Here is a 14,038-nt window from a genome sequence, read left to right as displayed (position 1 = left end):
TTTACTTTTTATATTCCTGATAATTTCTGGAAAGACATTGCGTTATTATTTAATAATGTTCTACATTTTATGATCCGTTTGTGCTGCAGGGATGAAGATGCCTTGTGCAGGGACGTCACTAGGATTGAAAGACGGGGGGCTATACCAAACTTTCCCTTGCAAAATGTTACTCTAATGTTAGCTTTTAGATTCATCAAAGCTGCATGGGGGGGAACTTACTTAGGCCAGAATGTGCTCCTGCTGAGTTATTCTGTAGGCTACAACTTAAATGCTATCCATCTGCTCGTGTAAATGTGTGATAAAGTAATACCACCTAATTCTTCTCTCTATTAGCTAAGTTGCAGATCAGAATAAGACTATTTAATTACACTATTTACTTACGTTACTGCACGGTAGAGTGGTTGAATCAGTGTCATGTCAACATCCAAAATATGTCCAGCACAAATCAGTAGACAAACAGAGGTCAGTGTACCATGACAAATAACAGTACTATAGAAAGACTAAAATAATAAATAGCCATTGTTGTATACTTTATCATGTAAGCTGTTGATAAGGATCCTATTTAATATAGTTACTTTCTGAATTTAATAACCTGATGGTGGAGGAATAAAAGTTTTGATAACTATATGTATGTATTTATTAGAGATGGCCCGATACCATTTTTTGCTTCCCGATACCGATTCCGATACCTGAACTTGCGTATCGGCCGATACAGAGTACCGATCCGATACCAGTGTGTCATATATTTTATTATGTTTTAACAACTGTATACTACTATCCCTGTATGGATGTGATATGATTTCTATCTTTGTTGTCTGTCTGGCTCAGGTTAAACTCTTTGTGAAACATGAACAAACACAAACAATGAATGCCACAGAACTTTCTTTTATTATCCAGTTTGACAGTTGTCAGTTATAACGCAAAAAAAACATAAATAAACTACTTTTACGTAGATTTTCTTTAGAGCTTTATAACGTGGTATTGGATCGTTGCATAAACTCCAGTACTTCCTGATACTGATACCAGCGTTTTAGGCAGTATCGGAGCCGATACTAATACGGTAGACCAATGGTTCTCAAACTTTTAGACATCAAAGAACCCTAAACTGACAGAAACTAGACCACGGACCCCCATTTGATTAGAATTTGTCCAAGGGTCCCCATCTGATAGGATTTTTGCTTTTTAGACGTTTTATTACAGGAAGTCTATGAATGAGTCTATGCAGGAATCTATGAAACATTGTGTTAATTAGGGATGGAATTATAGCGAACATAAGTTATTTCACTTTTTGCTGGGGACCCCCTGGAACCCCCTTAAGGACCCCACTTTGAGAACCATTGCTGTAACGTTACTGACCTCAATCAAGCCGCTTCCCTCAGAATCAGCTGCCCTGACAAACTCCTGATTCTCTCTCTCTCTCTCTCCCCCCTCTCTTTCTCAAAATATCTTCCAGTGTCCATCTGCTCAATGATTTGAAGGATATAACGGTACAATAGCATTAACAGTGAGACTATGAAATTTAGTTTTCAATGACAACATTCTGGCTCGATGGTGTTTTTTGCCCCCAACTGCTCCTTCCAGGCAGCGCTGCGACCGCTGCCATCAAGGCACCTAACCCTAACCTTAACCTTAACCCTAACCCTAACCATAACCATAACCATAACCAGTGCCTCCCAATGGTGCCTTCCAGGCAGCGTTGGGGGCAAAAAAAACATCAATAAACAACATTCTGTGGGGACTGAAATAGTTTGTAATACTATGCTATATTAATGGCAAAGAATAGAGAACCAGATAGCTAGGTTAGTTATTTCTTGTATTTTACGCATTCACTCTAACTAGACTATTGTTTACCATAGCCAACTAAAATATCCCTTTATCTTTACTTCAAGTAAACGTAGCTAAAGTTAAGCAAGTAAAAGTCATTAACAACAACTTACAATTTCACTCTGTATCACTCACTGTGTGTGCAGTAGCAAGTTCAGGCCAAAAATTTGGGACGAGACAAGATGAATCCTGGATCCTAGCTGGATATATTATTTGTTGTTTGTAAACATGAATTTGGATAACATTGGCGATAGTGAGATGCTTGCTACAGTTGCATTACGAGTGAGAAATCGGCGAAAACGTTTTATTTCTCTAATATACTGCTTTGTTTTAATGCTGCCAGGCGCTCTTCTCTCTTCAGTCACTCTCTACCTCGCTAGTCCACATACCGATACTTGCGTTGAGCCTCCATCTCTGCCTTTTTCACCAGCTGACAGTTTGTGAAATATAAATAAAACAGACAGACTGCAGTGCATTGATGACACAAACAGATGAATGGTGAAGGAAGATTGATTCAAAGTAGTGAGTGATACAGAGTGCACTGTAAAAAAGTGTGTATATATATATATATATATATATATATATATATATATATTTTTTTTATTTTTTTATTTGGGGGGGCTTAATGACGCCCCTGCGTGATGTGGTTTAAGGATGGACATTTTTTGCAGTGCACGGAGAGGATTTTACTATGTGCGCAGCCAGACCCCGCCTGCTTACTGCGCGTCACTGGCGAGTAGTGTGGACTCTGAGTCACTCCCCTGCCTACTTTTAATAGCTTTGTCATGTGATGGAAAGCAGTTGTAAGACAGGTGCCCTCGGTTCATTCTCGGCGAGGGGCAGCAGTTGCCTGTGTGAGAGCGAGTGGGAAGCGTGTGTGGATTTCTTTTTTACTTGATTTCTTTCTTTTTTCTTTTTTTTTTTTTTTTTCGGAACGTCATTCAGTGGCTGGATGGCGTGGGACAGGTGTAACCAGGACTCGGTGTGGAGAGAATTAGAGGTGAGCGCATCTAAAATCCCGACTTCTTTCATCTCTCTATCCTTCTGGACTTTCTTTTTTCTCTGGAACGTTGGACAACACTGACTGTCCGAGGCAGTGGTTTCCACATAAGTCTACGCTCTCCTCTCCTGTGCTGCTGGTGCTGGCGGTGGCATGCCGGTGTAGTGCGCGTCTGGACACAGTTGAGGATGCGGGGGATTTAACTACAACACGGGAATATATGACAAGTGGAGGGAATGTGCGGAATCTCCCTTTTCTCCTCAGTTAAAGGTGTAGTTGTTGTAATGCGTGCACGGGCTCGGGACCATTGCTTTCCTCATAGGATCTCTGCTCAGTCGGAGTGAGTGCTTGCAAGCTTGCGGATATCCTTCCAAACGCGGACTGTACGCGCTCCGGTGCCGAGAAGGTTTTCATGCCAAAATGACTGAAATGTCTCAAAGTCAGGTATTTCGCTGACGCTTAAATTCCACTGGCGATAACAATCCCTTTGATGTGCTGTTTCGGGATAGGGCATGTTATTTTCAGAGGCAAGAGCAAAGGTTGTCCACACCGAGGGCTGTCTGGCATTGCGCAGGAGCATCATAATACTAACGGTACCGTTAGGGCACGTCTGTATGCCAGCATCCCGGCCGGTGGAGCGTTGCGCTGGCTGGAGAGCAACATCGCATCCAGCTAGACCTGATCATGTTGTGTTTGTTTGTGCGAATTTTAGTGTACCTTTCTGTATCCATGTAATTAGCTCCCATTCGCTCCCGTCGTCTTATCTTACCTATCCACCGTGCATACAGATACCAAGGCACATCAAAAGGATACTTATTCGTCCCTTGTTTTACCAATTGACTGAGTCCGTTTAGCTTGTTGTGGTTATACTGGTTATACTTAGGTACTTGTCTGCATGCAGGAGTCACCATCAGTGATGCTCCAGAAAGGTTTTCTCTCGAACTACACGATGTGACTGCAGCCTGGCTGCATATTTGTGCGTATAGATCTATAGCTGCGTGGTGTGAGAATATGAGAGAGGAAACTGCCTTTATTCAATAAAAGTAATGATCTGTTATTCCTGACCGATTTAGGCACTGCTTTTCATTCAAATGCGCTACTTTGCACTTTAATCACCGGGCATACTCTGTCACTTTAGCCAGTTAAGCTTCAGCAGAGTCTTCTTTACCGTTTAGACTGCGATTGCGTTTAGTTATCTGCCAGTGTCAATGCCAACAAATGTACCTGCGCGTTTAGCTCCTTGTTTCGACTCATTCTATGAAATGTTTGCATGTAGTGTCGATAATAAAACATTGCTCTTTCAATGAGCGAGCTGTCATACAGGACGTCAGTACTTACCTTAATAATTTTCCCCTAGCAGGTGCATTTTTTTATGTGCGATGCGTGCGTAAATCACCGGAGCGCTGTGGTGCGCCCTGATTGTCTGTCTGGCGGCGCTATTTCATTAGTCCACCAAGAAGTTCATCAGATAATTGGGCATAGGACGCCTCTGAATATCCTCACATCTTTGCTACCGTGTTTTCATTCCGTGTCTTGTCAGACTGGATCATCAAAAGGGGAAGCCTAAGACGCAGTGAATATGTCCCCTTCGCTGTTGCGTTTGAAACATAACGGATTTGTCTCCTCACAGTCTAAGTCATCGTGCATTCGTGTTGGTGCGAATCCGACGACAGATGAACTGTGACATCGGTGTCTGGGCGTTTTTTCCTACTTGGCACGGCATCCGTCTCCCAGCTTTGCCCTGAGCCGAACCCGACTCTATCTGTCCCCAGTCTGCGGGCCAACCTCCCGGCTTCGTCCGAGGATATCTATCTTATATCTGTCTTAAGGCTATCCTGTAGCGTTCTGACGTGCTGTCAACCGAATTAGGAGTGTGTACCCGTTAGACAGTAGCCATAACGCTGTTTTCATAGGCTTGGATTTAAATGTGATCAGTCGCAGATTGTAAACACTCCTTGGCTCTGCTGTGTTTTTACCTTTAAATGATCACTGACGACAAATCTCTGAGTTTATAGTAATACTATCCATAATGATGAAAATGGAAAAAAATCAATTAATACTGTGCAACATCAACAATTGGGATTGTACACGTGGTAATCTGTCATTTTAAATGATCTTGCAAAGTGAGCTAAGCCTCAAACTTGTTGCCTGTTCTTTCCCCTCTCAAAAACACATTTTTCACATCACCAAAGCCCTGTTGATTTCCAGTCCAGAGCCCCTCACTTGCACAGAGCTGATGATTAGTGTGGGAGGAAGCAGGAGCAGCTGCTACATACAGTACACATTGGCTAGATTACATAAAAGTGGCTGGTGAATAACAAAATGTCAACAGGCAGCATTTAGTAGCATGGAGGCCAGCACCAATGGCAGTGCTTGGGGAGTGATGGTGGGAGGGCACCGTGTTCTGCTGGTTGGATAGAAGCAGAGCGGAAACAGGTTGCAGGTTTGCATGTTGCGAAGCGAGCTGACCTGCAGAACTGTTTTGATAACAAATAATAGAGTAACCGTAAGATAAGTCATAAAGTGAAAGTGGCAAACCCATTCCAAATGATCAAATGAGGGAATTTAGAACTTCATTTGTCATTGGGATGAGAAGCTTATGCTTTGTATATTATACCAGTGCATGGATTTCTTTTGTTCTTTCTGAACAGCAGGTGTTCAGAAGACTTCTGACTACTGTCCAGATTTGGATTTGGATTCCCCCATTGTCTTCAAACTTGGCACCAATAATTCACTGATTTTCATATAAAAGAGGTGTGATTTTTGTTGTATGACTGTCCTTGTTGTGTTCTTTTTGTCCAGTGTGCTGCCTTGGTTGGTGAAGACCAGCCCCTTTGCCCAGACCTCCCTGAACTAGACCTCTCAGAGCTGGATGTCAGTGACTTAGATGCAGACAGCTTCCTGGGTGGCCTCAAATGGTACAATGACCAATCAGAGATTATTTCCACCCAGTATGGCAACGATGCATCCAATCTCTTTGAGGTAAGTAAAGTTTACAGTATTTATTTCACATCATATCATCTTTATGTTTTTATATTCATTACCTTCATCAATATGTATACCATAGCAAGTTGCTGTTTCTAAGCATTATGGTGCTCTGGAACATCTTTGCATTCACAGTGATTTCATCATATGCTCTCCCAGGGGTCAGGAGTGAGCTGGAATAATAACATGCCCTAGCAAACACAACGCGCTATCACATTCTTGAAAGCGAGCCAAAGAAAATGTACAACTCTTACCAGTTTACAAACATGCTTTTATATTACTCCGAAGTACATAAAGGGAGATATCGTGAAGAAAGATAAGCCCAGGAGGACCTTTGTCCCCTTGTTTGCATCCTGTAGGCTCCCTTATCAAAACTTAAAGCATGTATTTGAGCCCAGAGACAGTACCGCGGCACACATCTGAAACAACGCTTCAGTAGTAAACTCTGGACATCGTGGCTGTATTGCAAAACGCTCAAAGGTTAGAGTGTAAACTTTAATCTTTGCTTCCCCCACTCTCTCTCCCTTTTTCTTTCTCTCTGTCTCCTCCTATCCCTCTCTTTCCATTTGACTCTCTCTCTCTTGTTGTCCTCGCCTTGTGACAAACAGGTCCACAGAGGGTGATGATCTGGCCAGGGCCATAAAGCCATCAGTCTTGGGACTGAGTTCTAGTCCCCAGTTCATTATAAGCCTTTATCAGTGCCAGAGATAGACAAGAAAGACTGAGATTGGATGCTTTAGCCTCGCCTCGGGAGGAAAAACCCTGTCTGAGAAGGCAGTGCGTGTGTGTGTCTATGGCCCTGTCATGTAGTCACGTTTTCAGGGTCTCTGTTTTGTGTGTGCGTGCCTCCTCAGTGGTCTTGCAGACAACAGTGGATAACAGACTAAATTCTTTCCACGTTTGACCTCCTCCCTACCACATCCACCTTTTTTAGAGTCTCTTTAGAACACCATACATTCTCTCATATAACTCTGTGGATCACCCTAAAACACATACTGTACATGGGAAGGGGTGCCTTAAGTACTAGCTGGTGTGACGATGGCTCCTCTATTGTCTGAGAGTGATATGGCTTACAGCCACTGAGTGGCTCTGGGGATGGATAAAAATACGTGTGTGTGTGTGTGTGTGTGTGTGTGTGTGTGTGTGTGTGTGTGTGTGTGTGTGTTTTCACACACTGATCAAGCCAGCAGCTATTGTATTATGCTGAGGATATGTGAAAGGCTTCCAATCAAGCAGTGAAAACTGGGGTTTCAAAGCAAGTAATGCATTTCCCTGACCAGGGATTTTTTTTTTCATCTTTGGAAAGTTTCAAGTCACCATACGAAGTGCTCAGTTCATCATACGGCAGGACCCAGCTAATCCTACTTAATCTGACAGGGGAAAGTTTGCCGCTCAGCAAGGATCAAAAAGCTGGGGCTTCAGCTGTACTTCCTGCGCCCTCCTGATTGGCCTCTACATAGGGCAGAGAAGCATCCAATCAAAAGTTTAAGGTTAGAGAATATGTTAATAACTGGCCAGATTTTAAGCCTGCGAGTGTATTCTTTGTTTTCTTGCATTTTCCCTTCCTCGCTTGCATATACATCCACTTAACAAATCAGTTTTTGTTTGTTTTAATAAAAAGCAGGTAGAAGATGATTAAGGCTCCCCTGAGTTACATGTGTAACAGCTGGGTGCAGCTGTCACGCTGAGGCCCCCTCTTTTAAAAGTCCCCATCAAACAACATGCTTCTTGGAAGTTTGAACCGGCTTTCATTAGTTCAAGTATGCCAATGATTTGCATCTCAAAAAGAAAGACAAACACCTCCTGTTTTTCTTGGACTGGGGCTTTTATTTAGGTTGCAGTTCCATGTGACAGACGGTAGCAAATGAGTAACGTAAGTAATGACTTGGTTGTACAGTGCAGTTGGGACCGGAAACGTAGTTGTCACATCAGACAAAGTCATATTTGTAATCAAGGGGAACATTTGAGTTGTTTACACCCTGTATAAACATTGTAAGCTTATGTATGGATGCAAATAAGCCCATATTTATATCTGTGTATGTGTGTGTTCTGTTCCGTAAGCAACATACGGTCTGAGATCACAAGCTGTCCCCTGGCTGGCCTTTTGCTCCATTCCCTGCCATTGTCCCAACTGTCCCTGACACAAAATGTAGAGAATGATACACCTCCCCCCACCTCTTGTAACACACACACACACAAAACAGCTATCGCTCCTGGCACAGTGTGTTTGACGCCTCTTCAAAACGGGCCGACTGTGAAAGTCCAGTCTATTTTGGGCTGCAGTTGTTAAGGGGTGGTTACTCCAATAAGTTCCCAATGTACTGCCAAAGATAATAGCATAGAAGCGTGTCCCAAAGTCTTTTTAACCACCGGACTCCACTCAGATTTCATGTCGAGCTTCAACCGTTTGATTGCTGGAAACGTGTCTCGTTGGTTTTTAGCTTGGTCGGATTCCGATGTGGACGCCCCGGTGGCAGTCGCGCTGGGATGCACCATGGCCACATTACACGTATGAACGTGTCTACGTGATTATGCAAGAATTTTGGCACTGAGTTTTCCTTCTGCTATTTTATTGCTGCTGTACCTGTGTTTTGTGAGATACACTGATGATAGATAGACAGGTGGGACAAAGGCACAAGGGCAGAGAGAGAAAAGTGAAACAAAGGGAGGCACAGAGATAGACAGAAAAGTCCAACAGATGACAAGACACAGACATGGGGACAGATGGGTAATGAAAGAGACAAATGTAGAGACCAGGAAAAGCTTGGCCTTGTGCCAGCCCAAATCAAAGCTCATGGATTGGAAGTAAAAGGTTGTGGGCTTTGCAGGTAGTAAAATAAGATGCCAAGGCTTAAAGCATTACTCAGATATTGCAGCACACGTGAGCGCACATATGTGGGCCATGTCGCTCATGCAAACTCTTTATATTACTCCAACAGGATTTGGTGTACGATTTGCATCAGACTTTGCAAGGCATTATGCTGCTTTGTCTTGCATGTTTGAGCATTTTTTGGACAGATGCTCAGGCGCTTATTCTTAAGTAAAGGCAGATTAGATTGATTGGGTCATCTTTAGCTGGCTTTGATGAAACATGCGGTGATGAAATGTTTTTTTCTCAAGCAGCCTTTCCCTTCCTGCAAACACGTGTAAGCATAGATTAGCGGACACACTTGTTGGCAATAGGCACTTCTGTGAGCTGAAACAGGAGTGTGCACAAAGTCATACTCTGAGAGGAATTGTCATGCCCACACACACAAACACACACAGCAGAGACCCTTATTGTCCCTGTTCTCACTCCCTGCTGAATGCTGGTTGCGTTTTATTTTGCAAATTTATGCTGACATTTGAGAATACACCACCCGCACCAGTTCACCGCTCCAGTAAAGTGTGTATGAATTATCATATTCCGCTGTAAAATATGATTTTCTCAAGTGAGTCTCATTAGAATACACCATACTCTCCTCATCTCGAGTTCCCTTCAGTTTTTACTGTGCTGATACATTGTTTGCACTGTGTGATGGAAGAAATCCTCCATCACTGTCGAACTGAAGGCAAACCACGCTTTCAGGCCCGCGGCGATGCTGTTTCAAGATACACAAATGAGAGGGAGCGCAGACAAGTAGGCGCAGACGTATAGTAGAGAGATGCAGACTAAGGCTGTCCAAGCCTGTGTCATCTTGGAGCGTCTGTCAGATCCACTCCACAACAAGAGCTCTCAACCCACCGCCCTGCAACACTGTGGGCTCTGCTCTCTGCCATGTCCCCCCTCGTTCTCTCCCTTCCTCCTCTGTCTTTTTCGCTCCCAAGGCAAAGCATTTGTTTCTGGCTGATGGGAAGTTGAAGCTGCAGTGGCTAAACAAATATCGTCTGGCCTCCAACAATTGCTTGGTGGAAGGGAGCACGGTGAAAAAAATAGAGGGAGAGTGAGCAGGGTGGGTGAATATGGCCAAAAAAAAAACTCCCCTCAGGGAATGTTTTGAAAAAGAGCAAGGGAACATCCTTTGGTCTGGTGGTGGCTGCTTGGCTGCATGTCTAGCTCTCTCCCCCTCTCACACACACACACACACACACACACACACACACACACACACACACACACACACACACACACACACACACACACACACACACACACACACACACACACACACACACACACACACACACAGCCCAAGTTCCCAATGGGCTGCTACTGATTGAGGCATGGTTTGGTGTTCTTGCCCCAGCTGATCCCCTGCACCCAGGGGATACCCATCTCTCTCATCACTCCAGCCACCAATGTGTACGTGTGTATGTGTGTCTTTTGTGTAATTGAGACACCCTATACAAAGATCAGATAGTGGTCTTTTCTGGCTAGACACAACACTATGATCGCTTTCTGTTTAGTGTGTCCGCACGTGTGTATTGGGTGGGAATGACTATTTTTAGTACCTGGGGTAATCTCCACTAAGAGCCTTTCAGGGTTGTTTCACTTAAACCTGGCCAAAACACTAAGCCAATAATCCACCGCCCCCTCCCCACAAGTCATACTCTCTCTCTCTCTCTCTCTCTTTCTCACACACACACACACACACGGCAACATATTGCAACGATGCTATGTGATAAGGCCAAACTTCCTTGTAATATTGAATAGTGTACACTTGTGGGATGAAGGTGTAAACAGTGGATTCCTAAAATGCTTTTATACTCCACTGCTCATGCAGCGAAAAGGGACAGAGGTCGCGCAAGATGGTGTTTGCATAGAGATGAAATTAATTGATAACAGAGTGACAGGGATCAGAAGAAAAAGTAAAAGCGATAGCCAGCAGTGAGAAAACAGTATGAATAACAGACAAAAAAAGGAAAACTTGACAGAGAGAGAGAGCGAATGAAGGGGATGGAGAGATGCCTTCAATCAGTGAGTGATTTATGGTGAAGCGCTATCAGTCTTGGGCGATAGGCTGATTCCCCTCTCCAGGAAAGGCCAATCGATCCTGTGTGTGTGTGTGTGTGTGTGTGTGTGTGTGTGTGTGTGTGTGTGTGTGTTCCGTGCCAGCCAGCCCAGTAGTGGTAGTAGACTTGGCCAGCTCTTCTCCTCTGGTAGTTTGCCATATTCTGTCAATCTTTGTGTGTTTTTGTGTCACAGCTTCCAGATAACTTTGTTGATTCTAATCAATAACTAATAATTTAGAGGAAAATTATGTCTGTTTAGCAATTTGTTAAAAAAAATGAAATTATGCAGTTAAAGGGATGAGCTGACAGACATTTAAGAGTGACTTAATCAGCTCTGACTAGCTTTGCACAATAGCAGATACCATGTCAGTGTAGCACAGTCAAGTTGAGATTCAAGATGCTTTTCTTGAATTATTACATATAAAGTACATTTGAGTCTTTTTTATGTTATAATTTTAACACATATTTGGCCATGTGCACTGCAATCTTGTACTGTACATATGAAGGACTAGTTATTGCTGGTTGAGAGTCTATTTTTAAGAGCTTTGTCGTCCATGCAGAAAAAAACCTTCACATTCTAACTAAGCTTTATGATGTGCACTGCATGCTTATAGCTCCAGCTTATTTCCCCCCTGAAGTATTTAAGTCTGCACAGGCCTCAAATAGTTCAAGAGGCTCTCCTAGGCTCTGCTGATGCATGAGTGACTGGATGCTTGGATGACTCACTTGCTGCCCAATCAGTAGCTCCTGAACTGAAAGCAGAAGCTTTTACAGACATTTGGTCACTGCAGAAACAACACATTCCTTCCACTCAACAAAAACGTGCATGTATGAATATGTTGGTATAGAATACTTAGAATATAGAATAATTAGAAGAAAAGTCTGTCTTAAGGAAATGGCAATGTCATAGATAGATATAGACATGGGGTGGGGGTTCAAAAAGACTGGAGTTTATACCCAGTCCTGTCCGAGGACTTGCTGTAGACATAAACAGGATTATTTGGTTCAAGCACACCTATAGCAAGCATGTTTTATATCCGGTGAATTGGGAAACGTGTACTGGGAAATTTTGAAGTGGTGTATTTGGGATAAATCTGCTGCATTTATCCACAATCACAGAGCTGTTGACCTCAGGAAGTCAACAGCTCTAAAATTGTCTGCTTGTTAATCAGCTCTTTCCAGAAGACCATTTTCAGGCTATATTGTGGCCAGCCAAACCTCTTTTCATATGGCTTTATGGCTGTGTTGTATAATAACTTGATGGGCAGATTGGGAAGGTATTTGAAGTGTTGGACGCTTATCATGAAGTGGTCAGTGACCATTCATCATTCTGCATTTGGCAGACATTTCACAGTCTCTAGTACTGTAGTGTGTGCAGGTGTGGTGACCATGCTCAGCCAAGTGAAAGCTGTGAAAGGCGAGCTTATCCAAACTAAAGGCAACACGATCAGTATTCCACAGAGAAAAGATCCTAGATTAAGATGAAATACAGCTCAACATTCGATGTTGATGCTACAAAGAAAGACTCAGAGAGCTTTCATGCACCCATCATCCTTTCTCATAGTATCCCTGCCTCACGTCAATGACTCGGGATTGTATTGACTTAAGTGCACTATTTCTTTGATGTTTTCATTTCTTTACTTGTAAAGATGGGTGCATCCTCACATCGTTACCACTCACACAACATGCAAAGGCTTGTGAAGTCCTCCGTATTTGACCACTGCTACCACACGTGCAGCCAATATACAAACGCACTTGAAAGTGTGCGTGAAGAAATACTGCTCAGATAACATGCTCACAAAGTCCAAAGGGATAAGAGGCACATACACTGCAGTGGCAGCCTCCTACCTGAATGAAGGAGCGAAAAAAGGCACTCACTCGCGCACACAGAAGTCAAGGTAAAAGATAATGCGTTTATTTAGTAATCAGCAAATAGCTTTTACGCAGTGGGTAAGTGGTGACGCCTGCAAGGCCTCGATAAGATCGTTTGCTTTCGTGGGTTTCCCTCTCGCACCATGTATGGCTTTGCAAATTGAATAGGGTGACCTTTTTTGCCGCAGAATCAAATTGACTGCATTTTCCCCAAAATATTCTGCCATTTCAATTATCATAAATGAGTGATATTGCATCCCCCGCCACATGCGCGCAAACACATGCGCGCAAAGATGTAGAATAGGACAATGACACAGAAACACACCTTTTATTTGAAACGTCCTTAGACCACTATATCTTGTCCACTGTACCCTGGCTCTCCTTGCGCTGGCATCTTTCCGAGAAAGACATTACTGTGACAAATGAAACGCCACAAACCCTCAATGGGCTTGGCAGGGCCTAAAAGGTCAGGAGCTGCATTTGTGTGCAGGTGTGTGTGTGTGTGTGGCGGTGGGTGGGTGGGGTGGGGTGGGGGGGGGGGGGGGGGGTGGGGGGGGGGAGGGGGGGGTGGGTGGGGTGGGGGAGGGGGGGGGGGATTGTGTGTAAAGGTGGCGTCAGCAGTGGATAATAACACTGAGTCCTCGGTGCGAAAAAACAAGAAGTTCTGGTCCATTTTGCTCCCCTTGCAAATCTATCTAAATGTCAAATCCAAAGTGACCAGCCTTCTCTGTGCATGTGTAATTGTTTTATGGACAGCTACAACTGCTGATGACAGACTTGCATTCCAGCAAGGAAATGTGCCAGTGTCCTTTTAGCAAGATGGACATTGGAAACAGTCTCTATGCCTCTTTTTGTCCTGTCTCTCTCTGCACTCACTCTTTCCCCCTTTTTGTGTTCCTCCAACACATTATCAACAGTGTAACAGTATGTTCAAAGGTCCCTTGCTTAGTGGTGCACATTCAGAGCTGCCGACTTAAGCAAATAGCTATTTGCATGCCATTAGGCGAAAAAAAGCAGAGGGAAGCACCATTCGTCATCCCAACTCAGCATCTAGCTGAATATTCCTTATTTGAGGCCCCAAATCTCTGTTTTCCACCCCCTCCTGTTGTGACCGTCATAGCAAGTCAGAGTCAGAGCAATCACAGCAATCAGTGTTTCCTCGTGCCAAGCCGATTGGGAAGTTGCTGCCAAAACAAAAAAGTGAGTCCAATCATTACGGTGGTGTGTGATTCTGTGGTGTAAGCAAATGGTTGCTTGGACCATCTGTTGGACGGCTTTAGAAGGAAAACAACAGCAGCTCGGGGCAGGACTGTAGATAGGGAGGCTCTACCAGGACACACCGAACCCCCCTGTGATCCTATTGGTTGTTTGGATAGCTGTTTAAGAAAGTGTGAGAGCATTTAATGCTCTTTTTGAATGAAAATG

At 43.7% G+C, this 14,038-nt stretch overlaps 1 protein-coding gene across 1 annotated transcript in view; it reads left to right on the top strand.

Moving 5' to 3' along the window:
• Positions 1-2,627: 2,627 nt before the first annotated feature.
• The window catches only part of ppargc1a (peroxisome proliferator-activated receptor gamma, coactivator 1 alpha), a 35,511-nt gene continuing 24,100 nt past the window's right edge, over positions 2,628-14,038 (top strand). The window contains exons 1-2 of the mRNA XM_028564706.1: positions 2,628-2,824; positions 5,627-5,806. Coding sequence (XP_028420507.1) covers positions 2,777-2,824; positions 5,627-5,806 — 228 coding nt within the window. The 5' untranslated portion in view covers positions 2,628-2,776. The remainder of the gene's footprint in view (positions 2,825-5,626; positions 5,807-14,038) is intronic.

The sequence above is a fragment of the Perca flavescens genome, chromosome 19 (genome assembly GCF_004354835.1).
Source record: "Perca flavescens isolate YP-PL-M2 chromosome 19, PFLA_1.0, whole genome shotgun sequence".
In the NCBI taxonomy this organism is placed as follows: domain Eukaryota; kingdom Metazoa; phylum Chordata; class Actinopteri; order Perciformes; family Percidae; genus Perca; species Perca flavescens.
Note: the sequence above shows the minus strand (reverse complement) of the source record. Positions and strands in the feature narration are given on the sequence as shown.